Genomic DNA, 20,364 nt, shown 5'->3' with positions numbered 1-20,364 from the left:
AGAACCCAGCAGCCCTCCAGATGTTGTTGGGGTCCATCTCCCATGACCTCCTGAGCACTTGCCATGCTGGCGGAGGCTGATTTAGTATTTATTGCATTCATACACCACCTTTCCTCGAAGGAGCTCAAGGTGGCGTGCACCGTTCCCTTCCCCACTGTATCCTCACAACCACCCTGTGAGGTAGGTCAGCCTGCAAGGCAGTGACTGGCCCAAGGTTGCCCTAGTGGGGATTTGAACCCTGATCTCTCCCACACTCTTAACTCCTGCACCACAACGGTTGTGATTCACAGCAGCATAGGGGAAGGGGCAATGCTTCAGCACTTGTTGCTGTGAAATGGGGTGGGAGTGTTTTGAACCAGCACTACACCATTTACAGGTGTCTATTTTAAAAAAAAGTTTTTTGAAGTTAATATGCCAGATTTAATACACAGCAGATTTACAACATTCTCTTCTAAGTCCGTTGCTGCCAAGGACAGGCGAATAACTGGCTATGGAACTCTGTTCTTCATTATTATTATTTTCTGATCCAAAATTCAGTTCTGCACATTTCCACAGCTTCTGTGGATTTAAACATGCATGAAAATTCGTCTGCATTTTCTTCAAATAAACCAGGGGTCAGCAAACTTTTTCAGCAGGGGGCCGGTCCACCGTCCCTCGACCTTGTGGGGGACCGGACTATATTTTTTGGAGGAAATGAACGAATTCTATGCCCCACAAATAACCCAGAGATGCATTTTAAATAAAAGGACACATTCTACTCATGTAAAAACATGCTGATTCCAGGACTGTCCGTGGGCCGGATTTAGAAGGCGAATGGGCCTTAGTTTGCCTATCCAGGAAATAAACATTTTTGTGTGCAATTTTCTCTAATATAATGCATTTGTTCGTGTTATTGTGACAGAAAGTGCACTGTGAGGCACACTTTCTCCCCCAATGATTTTTGCAAACATTAGCTGGCTGGAAAACTGCATCGCAAAATTCAGAGAAGAGCGAATTTCAATCAAGGTCTGCATTCCAGTTCTTGGATCGTTCTTTTAGAAAGTGCGAATGAGGCAGTTTCTCATCCAAAAGCAAAAAAGAGTGAACTCCCGTCCACCCGTCCACCCCCAATTCCACTCACCTCTGAATTGTTGTCACTTCTAAAGTGGACACAAAGGGAAGAATTACCTGCAGTTGAAAAGGAAGCTCCCTGCTGCGTCTCTACGGGAGGCAAGTGTGCTAGACCTGTCTCTTCGTGGACTAGAGGAATGCCCAGATCAGGGACTCACACAGAGAGGAAGACACAGGGAGGTGGGCTCCTGTGAATGCGGATGATCTTTATGTTTCCACACTCTAGAAATAAATCTTTTGTGCAGCATAAGAATAAAGTGTGCTTCAAACCATAGAGGTTGGTGGGTTTTTTTTTTTTTTTGCAGAATTATGGCTCCATTATATGGGGAAGCGTATCTCCCCCACCCCTTCCCTTGGCCAGGACCACAGAATCACAGAATTGTAAAGGTGGAAGGGATCCCCAAGGGCCATCTAGTCCAACCCCCCACCATGCAGGAATTTCAGCTGAAGAATCCCTGACAGAGGGCCATCCAACCTCTGTTTAAAATCCTCAGGTGAAGGAGAGTCCACCACTGACACACTCAGAGAAGACACCCACGGCCAGAGGAGTTTACACTACCCATAAATGACATTTATTTTATTTAAAGTCGACAGACGAGGGAGGGGAAGGGAACCAAAAATAAAATTAGAAAAAAATCAAACGCACAACTGAAGTAGTGCAAAAAATAGTAATAATAGAAACCAAACCCAGACAAGAGAGAGAGGAGCTTGGCAGTGTGGGACGCCCCCAGCTCTCCACCCCCCCCCCACCCACAAAGAGTCCAGTCTTGTGTATAACTTAGCAAGGGTTATAGGTGAGTGTTGGGGCTGGGGGGGCAGTGGGGGCTCCTGGCCAGGGAAGCAAAGGGTGTTTGGGGAAGCTAAAATGCAAAGAGGCTCCTTTGGAAGTCTGCCGGAGGACCAACAGCAGTGAAAAATGAGCGATAAAATATGGATCAAGCCGGAGGGGGGGGGGACGGACGATTGAGCCATTTTGGTTACCAGAAGGGGTGGGACCTGTGACCTCCTGCGCAAAGACAGCGTGTGTGGTTGGAGACGGCAGAAGGCAGAGAGGATACATTCCGCTCTTTCTTTTAAAAACAAAAGCATTCCTGGAGGTAGGGAGCCTCTCAGGGGTGCTCAGAAGGTGTGGCAGAACAACCACCACCCTGTGCCCACCCCCCAAGAAAATGCGGGCATGGAAATGACGTGGCTTTGTGTGCCAGCATGCAAGGCATGAGCTGTGCGTGCTCAAAAGACTTGAGCTAGAGGGCGGGTGGGTTTTACTCCCGTGGTTGGGAGGCAGAAGACAGAGAGTGCATCTGTGTTTTTCGGCTCAACTATTTTTCTAAAAAACGTTTCGAATAAAAGGGGGGGTGTTTCTCATTTCTTTGGACATCACACAAAGGTCAGAATGGATTTAAATTATAATGTAAGATGGGCAGGCACTGTGTTGAGAAGGGCTCCCCCGCCAACACCTTCATGCACGCACACAGAGGAAGCGAGGAGGAGGCTGGCATCCTCTGCTGTCCGCGGAACAGTCCTGCAGCCACAAATGGGGCCACCGGAGGCAAGCTTGGCAGGAGCGCAAAATCCCTCTGGCCCACACGCAGGTCAGCCCGGCTGCAGTGGCGGGTGGGGGGTGGGGCTCCCTGCAGCTGAGCAAGGTGGCCAGGCCGCCCACCCCCAGCCCACCTCTTCGCCGCAAGGAACAAGTGGCCTCTCAAGAGTCCTTGCCTTTCTCTCCCATGCAAGAGGACGATGGTCGTGCGGCACCCCCAAGCTGGCGGCAGGGGCAAGAGACTACCTGGAAGCGCGCTGGCTGGAGGCTGGTGCTGAAGAGAGGCCCCCCGTTTGCGCCCGGCATGCCCAACCACAGAGCGAGAGGGTCGGGAGACGCACGGCCTGCCTGCCCGCCTGCCCTGCTCCTGCCTGGGGCTACGCTGTGGTCTCTGCCGGCTTGCTCTCCGAGTCGCTGTCACTCAGGTAGCTCCGGGAGAGTGCTTGGACCTGTGGGCGCCGTCAAAAGTGTCTCGCTCCTCGTCTGACTTGTCGTAGGTGAATGATTTCCGATAGCCGGGGGGGCTGTGGGAGGGGGAAACAAGAGGACAAGGTCAAAAACCGAGGCAGAGGCCTGTTCTGAGTGAAGCGGAGGATCAGCAGCTTGCGTTTTCAAAGCTGGTCACCTGCCCATGTCAGACCGACACCCTAAAGCTTGCCTTTCCCCCAGCTTCTAATACCATCTGTTCACACACATGCACAAGTAGCAGCAAGAGGCCTAATGATTAGTATCAGTTGTAAAAAAAATGCCCTTTGTTCACCGCTCGGCTTCTGCCCACCCCCCCCCACCCCCCAGGAAGGCCACTGCTGTGCCCTATAATGCTGGCTGACGCACACACATCAGCTGCATCCTACAAAACAAGGCCGGAAGCAACTCAGTTTTGCCACATGATCAGTCACGCTGTGATGAAATTACGCCAATTTGGTTGTTGCAATGCTCCCCGCCCCCATTCCTTTCAATGCAAAGAAACACAATGCAAATTGGGGGGAGGAGTGTGATCTATTACATATCGTTTGTGGACTAAAAGTGACAACAGTAGTGAATCCCAATCGCATTTGCTGGATTGATTTCTGTTCCGGGCATGGAACGAATAAGCAATTTCCACCAGAAGCCTCCAGCATCCCCAAGCCCTGGTCCAAGTTCTACTTTCCAAGCCAGCTCTGAGTGCTCTGGCCTAACCAGGGCAGGAGAGGACGGCAGTTCAGAACCCATATCCTGCGCCCAGAAAGGCAGGTTCCTGCAACGCACATAACTTGTGGGTTCGCCAATGAACTGCTGCCTGCTGCACACAATTTATCCTGCCGCTGCAAGCTAAAGGGGCAAGACATGAAGCTCCTGCGATTTACTACTGGCATTCCAGTGCCGCCTCCCAACCCCTGCCTCCACTTGGCCTGAAATCTCATCAAGGATCTCACACTGTATTAGGGACTAGAAAAAGGAGGCTTCTTTTAAAAAGAAGGGGGAAAGGGTGCTGATATTCAGAAGACTGGATCCTGTGCTCATTACGAAATTGGGGGCTTGGATGGTGCGATTATGGGACATGAGTAGGCTCATGTGCCCTCTGCCAGAGCTGGCTGGAGGAAGGCTTCTCTCAGGAACGGGAGGTTGCAAAAAGCAGAGCTTGATTTAAAATAGAGCTTTTTCCTCAAGGTGGGGCATTCAGGGGTTCTCTTCCCAGCTCATAGATGGGGCCCCCACACTCCTCTGGGTCTCTGCTTGCCTCGGCAAACTGTTAAGCCAGCAGCTCACTTTCACGAGAGCTCATTATTCATTTTTATTTTATATTTTTTCCTCTCCTCTCTCTCCCAGACACTTCCAGGGCATTCTGCAGTGATTTACTCTCCCCCTAGTTAGCAGAGCTAAGCAAATAATCTGTAGCAAATCAGGCATTTGTTGGAAATTTCACCCCTATCTGTTGCAAGCCACGCTCGGGGAAAGGGGGGGGGAAGAGGAAAGAAATAACCTCGCAAACTCGCTCATTACGCGGAGCCATTTGGAAATTCCCTCCCGGCACGAAGATTTGCTGGAGGGGAGCTATGCGGTGGGAGCCTTGCAACTGAGCCTTGCTTGCCCCCCCCCCACTCCACACAAATTAGTTAAGTTGCGTCTGAAACAGCATTTCTGTCTTCCGTTAGGAGACGCCACTGTGGGCACGACACAAATTTAAAATCCAAACATGCGAATGGGAAATGCAGCACTTGAGTCTTGCGAGGATTTGCTGGAAGTCGGGCAGCTGAAATCAATTCAGGATCCGAGCGGATCCAGCTGTTTCCTCTACAGCTCTGGGAATCCGATTCAGATCTCTTCATCCTCATTAGGTTTCAGGCTCATCCAGACCGGAGGGAGGGAGAACCAGCTGCGACGGCTCTCCAACCGAGGAGGAGCCCAAACAGACGCCTGCACAATGTAAGGGAGAGGCAGCGCCGGTGCAGCAGTTGGAGCACTGGACTAGGATCTGGGAGAGACCAGGGTTCGAATTCCCCGCTTGGCCACGGAGCCCCCGCTAGGTGTGACCTGCCTCCCATCGTAACCCACCTCACTGGGATGCTGTCGGGATTAAATGAGGGAGAGCCATGCACACCTGGAATTCCCAGGGGGTGGAGGGATATAAACGCAATAAATTATTAAATTAAATAAGCCCAAATGGCCTGGAGACGAAGGACGGGCGGAAGCTGTCCATTTCCCTTCCTCTCAAATCCCTCATCTTTCCCAATCTTTAAGTTCAGTTCTCCACCTTTCTATGTCAGTTTGCAAACGCAGGGGTTGTGTTGCAGGTCACTGCAAAATGGTCACTGCCAATATATAATTTGTGTGTGTGTGTGTGTGTGTGTGTGTGTGTGTAAAAGTCCTCGCGAAAACTCGGCAGCCTTTTACTTCAAATTTCTCCTAACGCAGACATATTTCGTATGCAATCCTAATTGCAAACAGCTTTGAGGTGGCTGTTCTGTTGTTTCTTGTTTACAATCAAGCAACATATGTTACAGATAAATAATAAATAATAATCCTGCCTAATACACTTTTGCAAGCGACATTCATTACTGTAAAGCATTTTTTTGGTATGTTATTTTCACTAATTTATGCATTTCTACAGACACTTTAACCCCAGTAAATGCATTTTTTTTTTTTTTGCACTGGAGAATGACATGGAAAAATTCAGATAGGAAAAAATCAGGCGAACTTCAAAGGACGGTTGCCGTTTCGGTTTGTGTTTTGTGGAGTGCGAATCGGAGCAATTCAGCTGTGAAAGGAATCAAGTCCCATTCCACCACACTAGAGACAGGGAAGCATCTCTGTGAGCCGAGGACGGGAAAAGAGCAACAGGCCAAGCCGTAAAAGGAATCCATAAAACCCATAAAACTATTTGACACTCCAGAACGCCTTGGGGGAGGGAGGGGGACGTGCTTCGCAGACTTTTGATACCCTTCTTTCTCAGGATGAAAACCTGGATTGATTTTTTTTAAAAAACAACAACACAGGTTTCTTTCCCACAATGCACACAGTGTCGGGCACATCCGCCGAATCTCTTGCTGTTCTCGCAAACACACACCTGGCCAAACTGTGTGAAAGTTGCAGGAGTGATGACAGAAAACAGGGAGTGTGTGTGCTTAAGATGGGTTGCGGGGGAGAGAAAAGAAGTCTGTGCATTACAGACTCACTAAAGGACCTCCCTTGTCCCTCCTTCCAGCTCTCAGTGATTCCACACCCTGTTTGCACAGTTGCTTAGAGGAAAAAGAGACACATTTTCTTCCTTCTTCTCTTTCCTTCTCCACCCCCCCTCGCCTCCCTCTCTTACTCACGCACCCGAACCCAATCCTGCCCCTCCCAGCTCCATTTCTTGTTATGGCAGCTGGAGCGTTAAGTGCATTAAGAAATCTAAAGCACAACATTCCCCCAGCTGCGGGAGGCTGCAATAGTAATTGAACATTTTAAAGAGAAATTGTCTTTAAAAAAAAAAAAAAGTGCGGGGGGCGGGGGCGGGGAGAAGGAAATAAAAGAGAGAAAATGAGGTCTCTCTTTTTGAGATAATTCTCCCATTCAAAGCTGTCGGAAACCATTTAATACACAAATAAATTTTTGTTAGGGATTGGCGGCGGGGGGGGGGGGGAGAAGGACGCGCACACAATCTTGCTTTCGCTGCCATTGCTTCCCTTCGAAATGCTCGCTGCAGAGGCAAACACACACACAGCCGCCTCTCCCTTGTCACATCTTCGAAGTGGGCAAACAAAGGCTCCCAACCTGGGCGTGCGCAGCTGCCAAGCGCAGCCTCATCAGGAGATGTTCAAGCCTTCAGAGCAGCCGTGACACTCTGAGAGAGACATGGCTTTCTTATGGCTCTCCATCCCGCCCCCCTCTGGGAACTCTCTTCTCTCTGGCCAAGGTAGACGCACCCTGGCATCTCCTGTGCCACACGCCAAAATAAAACCAAGCCAGCAGTGGCCGGGAGGAGGGGGAGAACTGGGGAGAAGATGAGGAGAATACTGCTTGTGAGGATGCAGGCAGTGGGGGGGGGGAGAATCCTCCAGGTCAGGCCTGCACAATGATGGCCTTCCAGAGCTGGACAGAGCCTGGCACCTGTGCATGGTGGCACACACTGCAGGCGTGAAGGGCACCTTGGGTTTTGGAGGGTGGGAAAAGTGCTGGGGCAAGCGGTGGTCCAGGGCTGGCAGGGTTTTGTTTGGTTCCGCAGAACTGCCCTGGTGGCAATCAGGAGGGCTTGCTCACCTGACCCTGAATAGTCCATTCAGACAGGAGAAACACGTACACCCAAAACTCAAGTTGGATTCCAACCTGGAACTGGGTCCGCCCAGAAAAGGGCTGCATTTATTGGATGGAGGCTTGATCTTTGACTGGGCCAAGGGGAAACTGATTTAGATATACATACACCCAAATAGCTGAAAGATCGCCTCCCTCCCTACAAACTTTCTCGGGTGCTGAGATTGGTAGTTCCTCCACCCTCAGTGGCTGGGGGTGTGGTGGCCCAGAGGGAGGAGGCCTTCTCTGTGGCAGCCCCAAAGCTGTGGAACTGCCTCCCTGCAGAGGTGCACCTGTATGTATATTTTATGTGTGCATATAGTTTTAATTCTATCAATGATTAATTGTTTTTTAATGATATTTTTTTCTATGTTTTTAGTAATTCTTGTTTTTATCTGTAAGCTGCCTTGAGGCCTGTCAAGGAATAATAATAATACAGTGGTACCCTGGGTTACGCACACCCCGTGTTGCGGATGTTCGAGTTGCAAACGCCCACAACACGGAAGTGTTTCTGGAGTGTGCGCAACCCCCGGATGTGCAGAAGCGCTCAACTTGCACTTCTTCCAGGGGTTTTGTGCGTTCGTGATACATGCGCCCGCGTTATGCACCAGGACCCGGAACGGATTGCGTACGTAACCCAGGGTACCACTGGAATAATAATAATAATAACTCCCACCAATGATGCCGAGAACCTCTGCATGGCAGGAACAGCCAGGCCACCATTGACAGCAGGAAGCCGTGCTCCAACCACAAAGAGGAGCTTGGCTTCAACATCAGGCAGGCCATGTCATCTGAAGACCTCCCTTTCTCAATAAAGGGAGATATACTTCTTCTTCTTCTTCTTCTTCTTCTTCTTCTTCTTCTTCTTCTTCTTCTTCTTCTTCTTCTTCTTCTTCTTCTTCTCTTCTTCCCAGCCCGTTATCTGTATTGGACTTGAAATTGTTTTTTATATATGAAATTGTTCTAATCGCTTTTTACCATCAGTGCGTTCAAGCCTGTGGAAGCCCTCTCTCAACTCAGTCAGATTAGACAGACAACCCTCCCTGCAGAACTTCAGGCGCACGGCTGAGGCTTCCTCGTTCTGGCAGCCTTTTCAAGATAGCCCTCGGTTTTATCGTAGATTTCTATTTCACCGTTTCAATTTATCCAGTTTGTCTTTTTTTTTTTTTTTTACGTACGCCGCTGAGAAACACAAGCGATTAAGCGTTATACAAATGTCTTAAATAAAATATGTGAAATTGTTTTCGTTGGGCTGCATCCAAATGTGCCCGCTATGTTAGCTTTAAGGATTTCGGCTAGTGCAATGGAAACTATCCCCCTCTCCGTTATTGTTGAATTCCTGGAGATGTTTTATAGGAAGCGATGCATAACTTGAAATGAAACAAACGATTTCCCCACTACTACCCTGTGCCAAGCAGGTTAGGTGCCGCCCCCTTGACTGAGCAGGGAGGACCCAGAAGCCCAGTGCACAGGAGTCAGGATCCGCCCTGAAAAGGATGAGGTTAGTGACTGGGGAGACACACCAAACACATGCACACTCCGAGGCTAAGTCGACCCATGCCGTCCATCCACTGTCAGCATGCAGGGAAGAAGAACCTGGACATCCTTCCGGTTGGGTAAGCTGAGCTGCCGCTGATCCAGGATAAGGCTCAAATCCAGCCTGGAGGGCCTCCCGCCCCCTCCCCCTGGTTAGAGGTTAGTCAGGAACGCCGTGCTCACACCTGGCACACAACTGCCTCCATGCCACCTGCCTTAGTCGCTCTCTGGACGATACAGGTACTTCATCATCAGGCTGTCCACTTCCTTCTTGTGCTGCTTCTCCTCCTTCTTGAGCTGCTTGCTGGACTTCCCGGCCCCGGGGCCCTCCCTGGAAACATCCTCCCCTTCGGAGCCTGGGCCTCCCCGCTTGGGGCCCTTCTTGACACTGGAGTTGCTGCGATAAGAGACAGTAGAGCCCGACGAGCCGCTGGAAGATGATTCTGAGGACCCCGAGCGCGAGCGCTGCTTCTTCTTCTTCTTCTTCGACTTCTTCTTGGACTTCTTGGAGCGCTTCTTTGAGCTCTTCCGCTGCCGCTCCGGGGAAGAGGACGAGGAGGAGGAGGAAGAGGACTCACTGGAGCTTCTCCTCCTCCCCTTGCCCTTTGTGCCACGAGGCCTGGAGAAATCCAAGGCCGAGGCTGACCTGCGCAGGCTGCTGGCCGGGTGCTCGGCCGAGTGCTCCGCCAGGACGGCACTCTTGGTGCTCCGCATACTCTTCCTGTCGTCGTCATCCGAGTCAGGATCCAGGCTGGAACGCTTGAACTTGACAGGCTTGTAGCTCAGCACTTCATTGATGGCCGCCTCCAGGTCTGGGTCCAGGTAGCTGCGGTGGCTGACGGGCCGGATGTTGGGGTCCTCTGCCTGCAGCTCATCTGCGGCAGAGCTGCGAGGCCGTGGGGGCACAGAGAGGCTGCGGGAAAGGGAGTGCTGGCTGTAGAGGGAGAAGGAGTCACTGGGGGCAATGCTGGCTGCGTCGTCCAGCTGGGAGTGGCCCATGGAGAGGCGGGAGCCCGGGCGGCTGTAGGAAGGGCTGAGGTCGTCCAGACGGGAGGTGCTCCGCCGCAAACTGCCTGGGCTGGAGAGCGCGAAGCTGAGAGATGACCTGGCATCCTGCTCCCGGGAATCCAGGCCGCCCCAGGAGGCCCCGCCATGACTCATGGGAGCGGACAGAACTGAGGTCTTGTCGAACTCCGCGGCCGAGATGGACCAGCGTTTCTCCAGCCCCTTATGGCAGAGCTGGCTGCTGGCTTCAGAGAAGGGCTGGGAGGGACGGAGCCCCTCTCGTCCAGGTCGTCCACCACTCTGGTGGGCTTCTTCCACGAGGCGACGGAGCTGCTGTCATCCAGGCCCCCGGCCCCCGAGTTGCGCTTGGCCTTGCGGAAGGAGCGGGTGGGGGAGTCCGGGCGCTCGCTCAGGGTGGAGAAAAGGGTCTCCTCGTCCCCTTTGCCCCCGATGGAGTCCTTGAGGTTGCCCCGCTTCCTGTAGCTTAGGGAGCTCATGACGGAGGCGGGCCTCTCATCAGCCTCCTTGCCCTCTTTAGCAACTGAGTTCAGGGCGGTTCTGACGGGCAGGTGGAAAGTGGAAGGGAGAGCACAGAAAGAGAGAGGCAGTAAATTCAAGGGTAGGGGTGCGTGTGTGTAAGAGAGAGGGGGGGGAGGAGGAGAGAGTGGGAGAGGTTGAGTGCGCATGTGGGAGGGGGAAAGGGAGAAAGAAGATCCAGAAAGGAAACAGCCCAACACTGTGTCTACGAAAGAATTAACTTTCACAGGAAAGCATCATGCAAATTAAGGCATTGTTCTACACCATTGCTTCCCCCCTCCCCCTCCCCCAGAAAAAAAGCCGCTATTGATTTCAATTAATTTTGTTGTCAACTACCTGAAAAACGCTGGCGGCACGTAACAATTGATTCCCAGCATTGGCAAAAAGGGGGCATTATCTTCCATAACAAAATGTTTTACATCCATGCCGAAGAATAAATTAAACCAATTAAGAGTGTGCCTCAGATCTTCCTCTGCTTGGCACATGGCACGTGTGGGTGGCTTTGGGGGAAGGAAGGAAAGGGGAGGGGAGGGGTGTGCATTGGTGGGGGGGCAGGGTGGTTGAATCCCCCAAGTGAGAAATGGCTTTGAAGCAAACACCCAACCCAATTCCCGCTCAGCAGGCGCTCGCTTGAGGAGTGCGCTGGGATTGGGGTGGGCAAGGTCCACTAGCGCTGCTGCTGCTGCCACCCTTTCTGCACCCGCTCAGCTGCGGGCATGGGGAGGGGGGTCAGGGAGGGACTTCTCAACCCCCACCCCACCCCAGAGAGGGATCATTGCCTCCCCTGCCACTTCAGGGGAACACAAAAGGCCCTTGTAACACCCGCAGGCAGGCAGGCAGGCAGGCAGGCACCCTCCCTCAGCCCGCGCCAGCCATCAGCATCAGGCTGCCTCGGCTCAGTGCGGCTGGTTGCCATGGCAACAGGTGTCCTATAAATAGCCCGTCTGGTTCCTGGTCACTTCCAAAGACTCTGAACAGGAGAAGAAGGGGAGGGAGAGGGAGAGGGCTGGCGAGTGGCTGGCTGGGCCGCTCCAGCAAGGCACCCTCTTCAGGAGCCAACAGGCAGGTAGCCGCTGACCCCCTTCTGGTAGCCTGAGCTTGTGGAATGGAGGCGGAACAAGGAGGACAGGGTGGTGGGGAGAGGATTGCCTTCACTTTCTGCTCTTGAGGGTTCAGGGCTCTTGAGGGTTGAAGGGCTCGTGGCCAAGGCTGCAGAGACCCCTCTGGCCCTGGTCACTACAGCTAGAGGCAGCACTATTTCTGAACACCACAGGAGGGGAGAGTGCTCTTGTGCTGAGAGTCCAGGATGACACGCTCCCTTCTTTCCTGAAGGCCTTTTTCCATCTGGCTTGGGAGGCCCCCCGACTGACTCCAGCTACAAAAGCGGAGGCTGCTGAATGGACTCTTGGGTTGCTGTTGAGGTTTTTTTTTAAAAAAACTTTATTTTAGATCTTCTTGTGATTTATGCAGAAACTGTTCCATATGGTTATGTATTTTTTAATGTTTTATTTTGTTTTCACTACTTTTGGTATGTTGCAGTCATGTGTTTTTCCCCATGTTATAAGCTGCCGTGAGCATGGTTTGAAACTGTGGGAAGGTGGCATACACATAAAATTATGCATGTATGTATGCTTGTGGGTTTCCCACTGGGGAATCTGGTGGGTCTCTGTGAGAACAGAAGGCTGGACTGGATGGCCAGAACCAGCAGGGCCCTTCCTATGTTCTTATGCCCCCAGCAGGGCCCCCTTCCTGGCCTACTTGGCATTCTCCCCAAGAGAGATGGGTGCAGGGGAAGGAAGGCACTGCACCCCTTGGGATGACGGTCACCCCTCCCAAGGAAAGTGGGGCTTGAGAATGCCTGCAAGGAAAATGTGTGTGTGTGTGTGTGTGTGTGTGAAGATTCACGAGGTGTCTGGCCAAGCTCCAGGGGGCACAATAGTGGCCCAGGGGAAGACCTAGGGGATCCATTCCATCAGCCACAGCTAACTGTAGTTTGGGATCCCAGCTCCTCACTCATTGTCTGGAGTCTCTGGACAGAGACAGAGATTCTCTTCCTGGGAACCCACCTGCAAGAATCCTTTCCCAGAAGAAGGCCCCATATGCAGACAGAAAGTGGATGCTGGGAACTGCCCTCCCTCCAGGCTGCATTGCACCAACTTGATTCCAGTGGCGAGGAGGTGGGTAAAAGGAGGAGGAGGAGGAGGAATGGAGGCTGGGGAGGGGATCCTCCAGGGCCCCATAATGCTAACCTGCTGCTCTTCAGGCTGCCGTCCTCAGAGACCGTCTTCGAAGACCCCTTGTTCTTGGACAGCCATGATTTGACACCATCCACACGGTCCTCAAGCTCAGAATCGACGTCCGAGTCGCCCTCACTGGAACAGGAGGAAAAAGGGCTGCATCAGAACTTGTCCTTCCCAGGGCAGGCGCCTGGATCATATTCGACATGCACAGAAAGGTACTTAGGAGGGCCAGCCAAGAAGAGTTAATTGGCAGTTGAGGAGGAGGGACCCACCTCCCAACCTCACCTTGATTAGAACAGGATGGCACATGCTGATGAACAGACTGGGGTTTAAAAATCCTCGGAACATCCTTCTGACCTTGTCCAAGGCCAGAGAGAAAGATTAACTCCACTGTAGAAGCAGTAAATGCTGGGAATCGTAAGTGGGGAGAATTGCTCTTGTGCTCGAATCCTGCTTGTGGGCTTCCCCAAAGAGGCACCTGGTTGGCCCCTGTGAGAACCGGATGCTGGATTGGAAGGGCCCCCTCTGGCTTGATCCAGCAGCCAGGCTCTCTTATGGTGAGGGGAGCTGGATGTGGCTGGATACAGGCTTCGCCTCCCTGTGGTCTGCATATACACAACATTCAGCCCTCGGTCAAGAAGGTTTTCAAAACAACCCAAAATCCTACAGGGCCTTCTTCGCCAGAGGTGAAGGCAGAAGGAGTGTGCAGGATAGTCTTTCCCCTCCAGATTTCAGAGGCCAAATCCTGCTTCTGATGCACCTTTGACTCTCTGGGGGAGGAAGAACTGCTGTCTCCAGCAGCTTAAACAAAGCTGCACCTGGAAAGCACCCAACGTGGACAAGTGTCAGGGGCATGGGAGAGAGGGTGGTGAGGTTTGTGTGCCTGCGCCATTCTCCATCCCTGAAATGTATTTTAAACCAGAACGTTGCATGCCCGCTGGCCTGGAGAGCTGGAGAGAGACAGAGACAGAGAAGTCTGTGCTATGCTCAGATCCATCACCCTACCCTGCGGAGCAGGAGACAGCCAACAGCCTCTTGAGCCTCTCTGTGGGTAACTGCCGAGCTGCCTTCAAGGGTCTTCAACCGTCAGCTTCAACTTATTTTTGTGAGCCATGATGTCATTCCCGATTCTCACAATATGCTCCTGCCTCTGAGGATCTGCTTAGAGCTGTGCACCCAGGAGACCCACAATGGTGCTCAGGCAGGCAGGGAAGCACAGCTCTTCCTACCTACTGGCTTAGTGCTTAGGATCTGCCACTTTCACCTCCACACCCTGGATTTCATTCCCAGCCAGGGGACTCTTTCTCTGACATCCAATGTGGTATAGCTGTTACTGAGTGTCGGACTCCGACACTCAATACTGGGAGACTGGGGTTTGAATCCCCCACTCGGTCCATGAAGCTCACTGGTGTGACCTTGGGCCAGTCGCTGCCTCTCTCAGCCTAACCTACCTCACAGGGTTGTTGTGGGGTATATGAGTGGCGAGAGAACTAGGTACACCATCACGAGCTCTTTGTAGGAAAACATGGGGTATAAATGCAGTAAAATAAACCAACCAGCCAACCCTGGAAGACCTCAGGCTACCTGACAGCGGCACCCCTTTCTCCTCCCCCCCAGTCAAATCCACACACACCCCAAACCCATCTTCCGCAAGGTCTCTCTCACCCCACTGCAGCCTCCAACCACACAGAAGTTAAAGGAGTGTGTTTCTATTTAGCTTCTCCCTTCTCCATTCCTGGAGTTTGTTGAGGAGGCTAAGAAATTTCTGTTTGCATTTTCAAGGAGCACACACACACACCCCGCAGGATCCCTACAGGGCCAGAGATTCCCAGCAGAAAAATTAGCCTGTCTGGAGGAAAAGAAGCCGTATCGGATGAGCTGGTATAAAGAAGCCATCTCCACCACCACCACCACCCCTTCTCATTCATATCATAGTGATATTTCCCACAGGGGAGGCTCAGAACGGGACTGTGTAGGGGAAAATTGAGGGTGTTGTAGAGTGTAGAGGGGACAAAAGGGAAGGATCTACAAAACAGTGAGTGAGAGAGAGAGAGAGAGAGAGAGAGAGAGAGAGAGAGAGAGAGAGAGAGAGAGAGAGACCCCTCAAGGTGAGGTACACCTGAGGGGCAGGCCCATTAAACCTTCAAATCCCCCAAGAGTTGGCTAATGCAAAGAGTCAAAGGCTCATTCCTCTGCCAATACGATGAGTTCAGCTCATTAAAAGAAAGGGGGGGACCACCTCAAAACACATTTCCTCTCCGTCCAGCCCAGCCCAGACTCCTGGCATCAATCTCCACCCCACCCCCTGCCCATCGCCAGCTGAATTATGGGCCTGCAAAGATAATAGATGGTAGAGACAGCAGGCAGATGTTAAGAGGGGGGGAAAGGGGGATATTGCAGAGCTGCTGGGGACAGGAAAGGGAGCAAGGCTTCCTTTCTTACAGCCCTCCACCTCCTCCTCTGCCAAGAGCATCAGATTAAGGCAATGGTGGAGAAGAGCTACACTCCGCTGTCCCCTGGTAAACTGGGAGTTTAGCGGGCCCTGCACGGCAGCTACTCAGCTGGGCAAAGATTTATGGCCCCAAGCGAACTGAAACACCGCCCCCCCTCCACCACAGGGTAGCGAGGGCTGATTTATATGTGCACGTAAATGCAGCCCCCATCCGGCTTAAAGTCTCTAAATTTATAGGCAGCGTCCATAAGTGTATTGATTGCCTCGAGCACCGAAAAGCACAGTTGTGCGTGGTTTTTTTTTAAGGGGTGGGGGTGGGGGTGGGACAGGAACTATTCCTACACGTTTAGAGCTGTCCCCGTATAATCTCTCCTCTAATACAGGGGCTGTTTACCGCTTTCATTAGGATTACGGCAATAACAAGTGCGTTTACGAGCAGATCGGGGTGTTATTTCTCATTCCCACCTCGCTGGGCTCAATAACTCTTTGCCTGGTTTTTCAGGGAGCTAAGTGGAACGACCGTGGGGGAACACCCCGGCCCTTCCCCCCCACCCCCAGGAAACTTTGCAGGAACAGCCTCTACATCTCCTCCACTTAATGGATATCTAATGCGAACTTAAAAATGAACGCTATTCTTCATTTCCTCCATCCGGGAGGGAAGCGCATAGCAATGGGCAAGCCCCTCTCCTGAATCCGAATCTTCCTTGTTAAATTCAAAGCAACGAGGTCCCCTTGATTAACCTAACATCTCCATCTCTGGGAATAAATGCCAGGAGACAGGGTGTTTTGGGGTTTGTTTTGTTTGCTTGGGAGAAAAAAAAAAACCACAAAGAAATCTAAGGAGCCCCGTAAACAAACTCAGGGGGGCAGCTGAGATTTTAAATTGTTGGAATTAAACCTCCCGTCAAAGGCAATTTATGTCCAGGCTGGCGTTCCATTAGTTAACTGGGATCTAAATCACCGGGGAACGAACAAACGCAGACTGAACTGTGGGGGACATTAATTGTGTGTGACAACAAGGCTCTAGCGGCCCTCTATCACTGCTACACAAGATTACATTTATCATTAGCCCGTATAGATCCTGCCACAACCACAGCCAAGCCCATCTTCGGCTCGGGGGAGAAAGAGGCTCTGCCATCACAGCCATTGCAGCAGGAGAGCCAGGATCCTGGGCTCAGAGGGCAGTCACGGGGGGCGGGGGGCACGCAGAATGTTGTCCAGGTTGTTGGAATTCATCTTATGATGAGCAGTTATTCCAGGTATCAAAAACTCTGGGTGCTCAAAAGCGTCTTCCCGGTGGACATCTCTGCCCCCCCCCCCCGCCCACACTTCCCAAGCACCTAGAGCGAGGCAGTAAAGCAATGATTCAAAAAGAAGGGTGAAGAAGCCCACCCACCCATTTAGCACACGATTCTCCACAAGGCTGCGCTTTCCTACAGTGCCAGCACCAATCTCATACCTCCACGGTTGGAGGCAGCCACACTTCTGAATACCAGTTGCTGGAAACCCCGGGAGGGGAGAGGGCTCTTGTGCTTGGAGGGTTTGCCATGGGGGCACCTGGTTGGCCACTGTGAGAACAGGATGTTAGACCAGCAGGCTCTTCTGAGGTTCTCTCAGGACTATCTCACCCTCACACCCAGTGGAACCACCCAACGTGGGGGTCACAGCCAATGCCCTTCTATGCAACCGGTCTGCCTGCAAAGACTTTGCAGTGCCCCCCCACACACAACCATTTTGAAGTGTTTGCTCAAAAATGCTGTGTGTGTAAAGCCAGTTGAGCTGGTGTGCTGGATCCTCAATGCACCCACTGCCCACAGGGGGGCCACGTGGACAGATGTGCCCACTGGGAGAATCACCAGAATTCACCAACAACAGGTGATCCAACAAAAGAACTGGGAGGGAGAACTGAAGGAAAGAATTGGAGGAGGGCTGCACCTCTGCGGTACAGAGCATCTGCTTTGCATGCTGAAGGTCCCTCACTGGCATCTCCATGTAGGGCTGGGAGAAAGAAGACCTGCTGCGTGAAACCCTGGAGGGCTGCTGCCAGTCAGTGTAGACAAAACTGAGCTAGATGGATCTGGCTATGCAAAATTATGACAGCTTCCTTTGCTCCTGTTTAAATCAACCCTTCTTTTCAGAATGAGGGCTGTCAGAATCAGTGTGACCTGTTCTGCCGCCTTGCACTCAGGGGATTTCAGGCAAGATCTTGCCCAAAATGGCCACGATCTCACCCCAAATCAGCACTGATGAGAGAACTGCTTCTCTGGGTGATTGACTTGGGAGCTTCTGCTGCCTGGGGCAGTGGCATCATGCTGCCTATTGGCTGGATCAGCCCTGAGGACTAGAATCTTACTTTATCTCTTGGGGGGGGGGTTAGCCTGGCTCTGGGAAGAAGGCAGGATATAAACAAACAAACAATACTCTCCCCCTCCAGGATCAGAAACCAAACAAGGCTCGACTCAGCAACCCCTTCTTCACACACAAATCCCTCCCCTCCAACCCTACGATTAGTTTCCCATTTGGGACACAGCAAACACAGAGTTAGAGCATACCAGGCCAATGCGCACGCAAGGAAGGGGGGCATGCAACTACATTGGGGGGTGGGGGAAGGCCCTGTGGCCCCCCCACCTCCTCCCTCCGTGGCATGCTTGAGGTTAGGAGTAACAAAAGGGTTACTAGAAACCAAGGGAGAGAAACTCATCCTCACAGCTTATTCCTGCGTTTCTGGAACTTTGTCACCATGTCCTGCAAACTGGAGAACGGGGCGGGGGGCGGGGGAATGGGAGAGGGAGAGGGAGAAAACAGGCAAAAAACACCACAGGAAGGTGGGACAAGGACGAGGGAGAAGGGAAGATGGGCAACCAAAAACGAGAAGCGAAGCTGGGGAGAGAAGAGCGTGACAGGGGGACTCGTTCATAGAATCGTAGAGTTGAAAGGGACCTGAGGGACGTCCAGGCCAACCTCCTGCAATGCAGGAATCACAGCTAAAGACTTCCTGACACGCAGCCTCTGTTTGAAAGCCTTCAATGAAGGAGAGTCCACCCCCTTTTGAGGTAGACCATTCCACTGTAAAACAGCTCTTAACGCCAGAAAGTTATTCCTGATGGTTAGTCGGAATCTCATTTCTTGTCATTTGAGCCCATTGGTTTGGGTCCTCCCCTTGGGAGCAGCAGAAAACAATCTTGCTCCATCTTCCACGTGGCAGACCCTTAGATATTTGAAGATGGCCCCCATACCTCCTCTCACTCCCCTCTTCTGCAGGCTAAACATGCCCATCTCTTTCAACTGCTCTCTGCAATAGTTTTTGATGGGAACTGCAAGGGCGCAATGAGCAGGGCTGAAAATACCCAGTTGTAGCCAATGCCAGCCCTCCTGAAGAGCAGGCCCATGGAAAACAAGTTATATTGGCTCAGTAACATGATATGGGTTGCATCCAATGCAGTGTAGACCTAGTGAAATTAATGGGCATGGCTAACTTGGGCCCATTAATTTCAAGGGGTCTACTCTGAGTACAACCTAGTTGGATACAACCCTATGCTTCTTTTCTTTTCTCCTTTAAAAAAGGTTGCCCAAGTTATAATAATTACCCACTACTGTATTTTATGTTTCCCAATAACATAAAACATGGCTTGAAAGGTGTTCGGAAGATGGGCTTATTCCACAACCATTGGTGATAATAGTTACACAGAGCCTCTGTGTCCAAGGGCAGTCTACCTCTGGCTGTCCACTGCCATCACGCCCTGCTTGGGAGCTTCCCAGAGGCAACTGCCTGGCCTCCTCTTTGGAGGACACCATGCTAGGGGGAAGGCCTTAGGCCCATGGTGGGGAACATGCCCCCCCCCCCTGCTGGGGCTGGACTTCAGCTCCCAGCAGCCAGCACAGCCAATGGCCTAGAAAGGCAGGAGTTGCATGACACCTGCAGGTTCCCCACCCTGGCAAGAGGATTTTGCTTAATGCTCTTATGCCAAGCGAGGGTTACGCAGCAAAGCCTAGAAGGAGAGCTCATTTGGTTGCCCCCCAGTCCCCGCCCATCGCCTACCTGTTGATGAGTTCCTCGTTCTCGTCACTCTCCATCTCGTCCTCGATGGCAGCCTGCAGGTCACCGATCCGCTTGAAGGCCAGCTTCAGGTCTGACTGCAAGCTCTGGTTCGCAGCTTCTAAGCTCTCCAGGTCCATCTCCTGGAAAAGGAGGAGAGAAGTGAGAATGACTCTGGGAGCGTGACAGGGACCTTTCAGATCCCGCTGTGCCGTTCTCCCCACACATGCAAGTGGTCCATGCTGCTGCTGCTGCTGCTGGTAACCCAGCTCTCTGGTCTGTACAAGTAGTAGCGGAGGGAGGCAAACCTCTTGCCCATCACTAACAAGTGCTCCTGCAGGGGTGACCCAGCAGGGTGGGGCTCCGTCAGTTTGCACGGAGCAATGGTGAAGCCAAGGGTCTTGCCCTAACCAAGTGTGCACCCAAGAACAGGGGGTGGAGAAAGAAACTGTTAGATCTCTGCAATAGTTCTCCAAGAACATAAGAACAGCCCATGGCCTATCTAGTCCAGCCTCCTGTTCTCACAGTGACCAGATGTCTATGGGAACCCTGCAAGCAAAGGCAAGAGCAACTCTCCCCTCCTGCTGTTTCCAGCAACTGGTATTCAGAAGCACTGATGCCTCCAACTGTGGAGGCAGGGCAGAGACATCATGGCTAGGAGCCATTGATAGCCCTCTCCCCCTCCATGAATCTGTCCAATCCCCTCTTGAGGCCATTCAAGTGGGTGGCCATCACTGCCTCCTGAGGACGGGAGTTCCACAGTTTAACTATGCGGTGGGTGAAGGAGGTCCTTTTTATATCAAGGATTTCTGATTCCCAACCATTTAACAACAACGGTGTGTTTTTCCTTCCCACTCCTAAATTAGCCTGCCAAAATGAAGAAAGCTAGGAAAGGCTGGAAGGAGGTGGAGGAACCAGGAGAGGCTTCTCTTTTAGATGGAACGCCTGCGAGTTCATTTCTGGTTCTCAAAACACTGCTGGAAATTCTTAACCCTGCAATTAACTTGGACATAAATTTGCACTTGCGTAGACGGCTTAGCCCAGTTGGGGGGACGGTGGAAGGGCTCGGCTCCAGCCCAGACCCTCCAGTTTGCACCTGGCTCTGCCCCACCTCCCCTACAACTACTTTGCATTTGGCTCTGATTGGTGGGCTTCG

At 52.1% G+C, this 20,364-nt stretch overlaps 1 protein-coding gene across 1 annotated transcript in view; it reads right to left on the bottom strand.

Annotated features, from left to right (window-relative positions):
• Positions 1-1,651: 1,651 nt before the first annotated feature.
• Positions 1,652-20,364, bottom strand: part of MYO18A (myosin XVIIIA) — a 141,145-nt gene continuing 122,432 nt past the window's right edge. The window contains 5 exon segments of the mRNA XM_033171487.1: positions 1,652-3,087; positions 3,090-3,174; positions 12,730-12,852; positions 17,880-17,924; positions 19,212-19,351. Coding sequence (XP_033027378.1) covers positions 3,028-3,087; positions 3,090-3,174; positions 12,730-12,852; positions 17,880-17,924; positions 19,212-19,351 — 453 coding nt within the window. The 3' untranslated portion in view covers positions 1,652-3,027.

This window comes from Lacerta agilis, chromosome 15 (genome assembly GCF_009819535.1).
Source record: "Lacerta agilis isolate rLacAgi1 chromosome 15, rLacAgi1.pri, whole genome shotgun sequence".
NCBI lineage: Eukaryota > Metazoa > Chordata > Lepidosauria > Squamata > Lacertidae > Lacerta > Lacerta agilis.
This window is presented reverse-complemented; position numbering and strand designations above follow the sequence as displayed.